Raw genomic sequence first — 8,414 nt, forward strand, 5'->3', positions numbered from 1 at the left:
TGAGCATTAGGTGCCCCCTCGGCGTTTCCAAATCCAGTCGAAATCTCCAAGTGAATTTGGTGGACCACGTAACGCCTTTCTAAGGCCGGATAGGAAGGAGATCCCTTTTTGACATACTGTGTCGTGCCAGATGCTACTCGTCACCTCACGGGCAAAGGAACTTCGACGAGATTAACCCCGACTCCAAAGTAGCCTCTTCTGGATTCGAACCCACGACGGCTGAATTCCAGTATCCAGGAGTTGAGTGTTCCAGTTATAATTCAGGCGACTTGCAGCCACTCGCCGATAGTCTTGGCCATGTCTACAACATGTTCCCTACCAACACGGACGAGTGCACTCGTCAACACATTAAAAGTCTTCCTCATACGTCATCTTCGCTCCCGAGTTGAGGCACTTGGCCCATGTCCTTGGTTTATGGCTGAGAGGGAGTTATTCCGTATTAATTCCTCCAAAGTAATCATCCCACCCTACTAGACCCCCCCGAGACAAATTAGTGTGTGTGCAAATGACGCGAGTAATGTGTGGTGCAAATGACGCGAGTAATCACTGCCATTCTGGCTACACAAACACACCGACATGCTCTTTCCCGTCATTATATACGTCATTTGCAAGGCCAACCCACCACACTTGCTCCACAACTTGCACTTTGTCCGCTCATTCGGAGACCTCACTGGGGAGAACAACTACTGCTGGACTCAGTTCTGCATGGCTGTGACCTACATCACAGAGAGCTTGATTAATGAAAAGAACTTGTTTTAACAGCTAATGTCACATAAAGTAGCTAATGTCCAACACAATAAGAACATGTCACATAAAATAGTCGCGGAGGTCAGTGTGGTTGGCGGAGAGGGGTGAGTGAGTGAACTGTACACTGGAAATGAGGGGAGGGAGTGTACAAAGTAGTGTGTAGGTGTGTGTCCAACTTCATGAAGGCAGCCATGTTGCCACTGCGGTAGCAGTAATTGGGGGCGGAGAAGAGAGTGAGGACAGCTTGGTGGTGACACCAATTGTATCCCTGTGAGTGAGAAATGGGGAGAACAGTCATGGCGAGTTGGTGAGCACGGGCAATGAAGTGTATGTGATTGTGGTGGACGAACAGAGTGGTGATATCGGGACCAAAGACATAGCCGGCGCCCCTGGGAGAGACATTCCAGGAGGGGAAGTCGTCGGGGTCAGACCAGAGAATGTCAGTCATAGCACCCTGGAGTGAGTGGAGAGTATACTTCGTGGGGGATTTCCTGGATTCGGTCGAGAGTGCGAATGTGGTCAATCGAGTCGATGGAGGGAGACAGTCCTCCGTGCACGGCAAACACTCGGTCGTCGATGACAGCGCACAGGGGGAGGTAGTCGAACACGTCAGTCAGCAGTCTCCACACTTGCACCTCCAAAGCTGAAATAAACAGTTTGAACCAATTTCATCTGAATGATGGCAACTTCTTGGCCATAAGACTGGGCAGTCTCATTGCGGTGGAAAGTTCTTTTGTCCGATCTGAAGGGACATTCCGTGAAAGACCCAGAGCCACCGCAGCTATAAACAAAAAATTGCAAAGTGGAGAGAATCTCGACGCACTACAAACAACATGTCACTGTCCTACGCAGACTACATTATTATTGCTTCTAAACACGCAGACGACATATCAGCTTATTTTAACATCCAGCAACTACTATACTCCGTCGAGAATTGGCTCATTGAGAACAGGCTCGGTCACCTTATTATATTCCGATAGAAGACAATCAAACCTACACCCCAAGTTATCTTTCTTTGGTTCTGACCTTCCGTTGTAAAATCCGACTATCCTCGGACTTACCTTTGATTTAACTACGTCTTTAAAAAAACATTTCTCAAACATTTCTGACAAGGCAAACAGACATCCTAAAAGTAATAACTGGTCACATTACTGGTACCCAGAAGCTACTCGTCAAACAAGTTACAGTATTAAGTAACGCGAGTCCACGGTGAGCACCCTGCTTATCTACAAGCTCGACAATGACACTTGAATCAGTACAAAACAAGGTCATGCGCACTATATCTGGGTATCTAAAATACTCCAATCGATCACCTCCATTTTGAAACATACATTTTATCGATTGACGAACATCTAAATATGCGAGGAGCACAATTCCTATTTTCATCTTGGAATTTGTATGATCCTTGTCCTGCTCTACATTTGCTAAACGGAAATGGTCGTTAACTAAAGAATACGCTGGCGACTCTATATTCTCAGACCCTTGCTAAAATTGATGGTCTGCACAGATGTTCACATCCAATTAAAAACATTCACAATTCAATCTCAACGTCAGAAATTCTCAAGCCGTCAGAAATTCTATATTTATAGTATTCAGTATGGCCGAAAAATTCTTCCATGGCCATATTGCAAGGTGTTTCTTTCTTCATTCGTAAAATATGTCCAAACAGGCGCCAGCGGGTTTCAAGTACATTTAGACTTATAGGCCCGCAGTTAGCTAACCTGTATAATTTATCATTTGATATTTTCTTGGGCCACGAGTAGCCGAGGAGTTTTCTCAGTTGACCCCTGTGGAAAGAGTCAAGTTGCTCCATGTTTTTCTTTAATGTTCCCCAAGTACCTGCGTTGTACATGAGGACAGGTCGGACAAATGCATCATATAATCGTAGGCGCATCTTAGTCAAAATTTGGTTAACCACTATGCACACAAAATGGACATCTCCCCCTTATATAATATTTGCTGTGCTGACAAACACTCAACTGCTCATCTATTCCACTGTCCTGGTCTTGTTTTACTCCGCGAAAAATTTGATGCTCACTCCCCCGAGGTCCTATGGGACCAACCTTAAAAGGCGCTGTCATTTCTGCTAACTGCTGGTCTGATGATCGGGGTTAACAACAACACGGAAACGCAAAGGACACTAACCGTGAAACAAGGAAAACTAAATTAGCTTACATTTAAGCACATTTTATTGACCAAAGGACCAGGGTAAACCAATCAATTATAATCCCCCGTGATCCCCGATTCAAGCGATGGAGATCCTTCTGAAAGGTTCCTGCCAACAATGATCGGACTGAGATGACAATGTCCCAGGGTCAGAGTTCTAGAAGTCCTTTTCGGTAAGCATTAAGTGCCTCCTGAGCGTTTCCGTATTCGATTGGAAGTTCCAACTGATATGATAGACCGCATAACGCCACGCTAAGACCGGAAGCCTTTTTTGCCTCCGAATTTACACTCTCTTCGATTTCAAAGTGAGAATCAAGACTTTATTTTGGCCTGAACTGTTTTGGCCTTAAAGTTACTGTCTTTTTCAACAATATTCATTAGCAATTTGAATATTTTATTCTTATCAATCCAATCGAACGCTTTGCTGATATCAATTCCAAAAATATGGATCCCGACTTTATACATCTGACATAACGCAAAGAATTAAAGTTGGCTTTAAACTACATCGGCTGTGGATCTTTCGGGTATAAAACCACTTTCTTCTAAGGACAGATTTTGCATGAGGTATTTTGATCTTAGCCATCCAACAGGACCACTTGTTAAAAGACCAAGACCTTAGCAACCAGAAGTACATCACCCCGATTCAATTCCTCACAAAAACTGTTCCCCGCCCGTCCCGCTTTTGCGTTGGGTCCAGAGTCCAACATCGGGAAAAGCTGAGAAAGATTTTGAGAATTGTTGGAATCACCTAATTAATTACCCTAATTAACTGTTGGTGATTCTTGAGTTAAATAAAAAAATGATTATGTTACGGGCAAAGTCATTAATCTGGGCAATTATGTTAATTATTATTATTATTTAAGCCAAACAAAATCACTGTCTTAACCAATTAACTAACACGTTCAGGTGATTCCGACACTTCTCAACAGTCGAGCCATTTTTTCACGATGTTCCGACCGTGACCCCACACACTTTCTGTATGTACGGTGAATGGTTTGTGGTCCATTTCCACGATCCCCCCATTTGCCTCTACGAGAGACTCCAGTGTTCTATGGACAATTTCCCTATCGGTATGGTCCTTCAGTAGGTTGATAGATTTTTCTTGAATTATTTCGATTTTTAGCCGGTTCGTTACCGCCAGGTTCCAGCCCCAAGCAGCACATGCATAGCCTATTTATTGTTGGCTCGAATTCCCGGGCATTATTATTATTATTTAAGCCAAAAACAGAATCACCGTCTTAACCATTAACTAACGTGTTCAGGTGATTCCGACACTTCTCAACAGTCTAGCCATCTTTTCACGATGTTCAGACCGTGACCCCACACACTTTCTGTATGTACGGTGAAATGCTTGTGGTCCATCTCCACGATCCCTCCCACTTGCCTCTACAAGAGACTCCAGTGTTCGATGGACAATTTTCATGTCGGTATGGTCCTTCAGTATGTTTATGGATTTTTCTTGGATTTTCTCGATTTTTAGTTGGTTCGTTGCCGCCAGGTTACAGCCCCAAGCAGCACATGCATAGCCTATTGTTGGCTCGATATACTGCTTGTAAAGGGTCTCTACCCCTGGCGGACAAGTTCTCCCACAGTTCCAAAGAAAGGCTTTCACAAAATTGATTTTCTTTATACAAGTTGACACGATCGATTCAACATGAGGTGAAAACAGAGGAAAGTATCAAACGTTACACCCAATATCTTCTGTGTTTTCTTTTGTGGTATTGGGACTCCATTCAGCGTGACTTCAATAGTTTTCGTCCCCATCTTCCTGTTTTTCGTGAATAGGGTGACTGCTGACTTTTCGGAACATGCATGTAGTCTGTTTTCATATAGCCATCCATATAAGTCGTCCAGTATTCTTTGTAGTCTTTCCTTCGCGTATTCGACATTTACATCCCTTGATGCGACAACTATGTCATCGGCATAGGAGAGTAGTATGTCATTATTATCCATAGGAACCGGGAGATCATTCAGAAACAAGTTGAAGAGGGTCGGGGATAAAGGAGAACCCTGGGGTACACCATTGGGCAAAAAGCGTGATCTTGAACTCTCGTTCCCGACGCACACTTTCCCACGACGTCCGCTCAAAAAATTCGCTATCCATAGCTTCATAGGTGTAGAAATATTTGTACCAAATATCTTTTGAATTAGGATCTTCCTTGGGACGGAGTCAAACGCTTTTTGAATGTCGATAGTGCATACAATTGATTTCTCCTGCAATTTCTTCTTTTTGTGTCCTTCATTTATGAAATCTGTTAGTGTGGTGAGGAAGGAGGTCGTTGACAATCCTTCCTTGAATCCATGTTGAAATGTGGATTGTGGGAGGAAAGGGCGAATATGTTTTAGGACCAGTTTTTCCAAGATTCTTGACAGCACACATATAAGGGATATTGGTCTATAGGAGCCGGGGTCGTTTTTCGGTCTTCCAGGTTTTAATATTGGCCGGATTTTTGATAGTTTCCATAAGTTCGGTATAGAGTTCGTGAATAATGATGTGTTATAGATCGTGGTTAAAGCATTTATTGAAACTGGGCCCAAGTGTTTTAGTAGAATAAGTGGAATTCCATCCGGTCCACATGAGTTTGTTTTCTTCTGATTCGAGATTGTTTCAGACACCTCTTCAGGAAGAAAATAAGTCGTCGGGGGCCTTTTGGATGGCTTTGATTTTAATCTTGACTGTGAGTTCATTTTTTATAAGGAATATGACTAATCTTGACACAGTGTTTCATAAAATTGTTTAGATTGAGCTGGTATGTTTCTGTTTTACGCTCGTCAGGATTCTTTAAGCGTCTCAACATCGTCCACATGGCCGAAATAGAGGCTTGTTTATTCATGGCTCTAGAGATTCGGCTGAGCTTCTTCCTTTGGACTTGGTTGGTATTATTCGTAATAAGCATGTTTAGAGCCCTGATTCGATCGATGATTACTTTGGGTCGATACTTTCTTTTCTTGAGGCTGGTTCTTTCTCTGATTAGTTTTTTCGTTCTTGAGTCATATTTTGAGCTCCCACTTCTTATACATGCTCTTCTGATAATCAAATTTCTTGCATCTATGATAGTTTTGTTGAAGCTTTCCACTGCCCTGTCCAAGGAAGAAAAATTCTTAGGGTGAAAGTTCTGGAGTCTTGAATCGACGTAATTTGCGAAAGCATTCCAATCTGCGTTTTCGTAATCATAGAAATAATTTGGTTTCAGTATGAGATGTGGAGAACAGTTCATTCTCATTATCATTGAGTGGTGGTCACTTCGGAGATCATAGCGGACCGACCACTTGATGATAGGGGAAAGCCGAGGTGAGCAGATTGATAGATCTGGCGATGTCCTCGTGTCCTTAGAGTTGTAGGGTGTTCGAGTGTTCTTTTTCGGGTTGTTAAGGATTATTAACTTCTGCAATTGCGATATCAAAAGGTTTCCTCTGGCATCGGCAGTCTGATATCTGAACCAAGCGGGATGCTTCGCGTTCAGATCTCCGCATAAGAGTAAGTTATCCAATTTATCAAGGCTTGATAGGTCAAAACGATAGCCCTTCTTGCATGAACCTGGGGGAGGTACGTAGACATTGGCGATTTCAAGTCTTCCGTAGGAGGTCATAAGTGAGATTCCAATTATTTCGGTGTTGGAGTCCTTCTTTAGGCTTGTATACGGTAAGGGATTCTCGAAATATTTTATTCCTCTTTTTATAAGGGTCAGTAGACCCCCTCCATGCTCCGACTCGCGGTCACATCGTAGTGCATCGTATCCAGCAAAAAGAGGAGTAGGGATCCGTTTCGAAAGTTTCGTCTCTTGGAGAAGACAGATATCTATTCGGTTCTCCTCCAAAAAACTGGCAAGTTCCGCCGTCTTTCCTCGAATCCCGTCAATATTCAGGCATTGTATTGTTAGCTTTGGACCGGGATTCTGTTCCACGTCACCTGAGGTCAACAGCAACAATCGATAGTAAGTGCCAACGTTGAGAAGATGCCGTCCAGGGGGAAGTCCTCTGGTTGGCGGGGAGCAAATGGTTCTTTTTAGATACCGTTTAGGACTGTATCCGGCGCCACCAGAAAAGGTGAACCACATGACGCGCGCTAAAAACATCAATTATATTAATTGAGTTTCATTTGTTCTTTGTTTTTTTCATTTGTTGAATTGAATTTTTAGTGTCATTCGAAGAATTATTACGCTAATACAAATGATGACTGAATTTCTACTTCTGAATAGTGATTAAGCATACTTGCTGAGGTAATATAATGAAAAGCATTATGTCTTATTACTGTTACCTCAAATATAACAAAATTCGAACTAATTTTCTTTATTTAATAAGTAGAGACATCGAAGAATGGCTCTTAATTCCTAAGTTTGTAGGGACGAAGGAGCTAGATGAGGTTGAATAGGTCAATACAGTCATGTTGATCCTGGTGACCCGTGAGCAATTTTTAGTTAATTTAGTTATAAATTATTATGTTTTAAATCGATTAAATTTAATGGGTGTTAATTGTTTCTAGTGGGTGCACCACGTGCGATGGCATTCAGGGTCAACTTCGGATCTATTTGAGTCCCCTATTGTAATATATCAAACCGCAAGTATCTTACTCAATTTGATCAAATACGTCAACAAAATTTACCTTAGTGGCAAGAAACATAATAAATCACTTCTAAAATAATAGCGTTCTTATTTAAATCTAAAAAAGTCGTTTTTTATTTTCACCAAAAATAAACTCGAGATCTCCACTTGTGTGCAAAGAATCGACCTGATTTTTCCAGGACAACTACCTGCCTTGAAGGTCTACTATATTAACTTGTTTGACCTCCTCTAAACCTTTTTACTATCTCAAACTAAGGAACCATGTACGATCTAACTTAAGATGTCAGACTTACAATGAAAATGAGAAAAAAAATTAATTAATTAATAATATTGTTATATATCAATTTTGATGTTTTATGAACGTTTTTGCATGCAAAACAGGAGTCAGACGTTCCTAGACCTTAGTTTCTTTAAAGCCTACTACAATGTATGCTAATGGAGATACGACAGGTCATTGAGAAATCTATCCGGTCTTTCCGGAAAAGAACTCAGGTGACCGACCTGTTTATCGATCGGAAACTCTCTGCACTCGTCAAAAATTAATGAACCTACTTTATTAACTCTGGCTCACGACAGATGAATTGGACGCAAGTTCAGAAGAGTTCAGTTGCCTTGGCATCAGTCTCGTCCTATCACCGTCCTCAATTCCTGTCACTTTCTCTTTATCTGTTAATTACAACTTAATTGAATTGAATTGAACTTGCAAATTTTGTTAATAATGGCACCTAAAGTTAGCACAAAAGGACAAAAAAGAGCTCCTATAAAAACCAAAAATGTTTCTGTTTCTGTTGCTGTCTTACCAACAAGACAATCATCCGAAACATACTTCGACAATAGCAAAGAGCTTTTATGGCCAACACAAAGCCCAGATTTAAACCCTATAGAGAATGTTTGGGCCTGTTTAATGTTTTAAATCAATAGAAGTTATTTTTTAAATA

The 8,414-nt window shown here is 41.6% G+C and overlaps 1 protein-coding gene and 1 pseudogene across 1 annotated transcript; both read right to left on the reverse strand.

Moving 5' to 3' along the window:
- Positions 1 to 829: 829 nt before the first annotated feature.
- Positions 830 to 4,336, reverse strand: LOC115231816 (annotated as a pseudogene).
- Positions 4,337 to 5,597: 1,261 nt separating this feature from the next.
- LOC115231817 lies at positions 5,598 to 6,971 on the reverse strand. Its single transcript, XM_029801750.1, has one exon. It carries the CDS (start codon positions 6,969 to 6,971, stop codon positions 5,598 to 5,600), a length of 1,374 nt encoding a protein of 457 aa, XP_029657610.1.
- Positions 6,972 to 8,414: the final 1,443 nt, after the last annotated feature.

This window comes from Octopus sinensis, unplaced genomic scaffold, assembly GCF_006345805.1.
Source record: "Octopus sinensis unplaced genomic scaffold, ASM634580v1 Contig18900, whole genome shotgun sequence".
Classification (NCBI taxonomy): Eukaryota; Metazoa; Mollusca; class Cephalopoda; order Octopoda; family Octopodidae; genus Octopus; species Octopus sinensis.

Bases quoted from the DNA above. Each gene is read 5' to 3' on its own strand.
- LOC115231817 (XM_029801750.1), bottom strand. From the start codon at position 6,971: ATGTGGTTCACCTTTTCTGGTGGCGCCGGATACAGTCCTAAACGGTAT.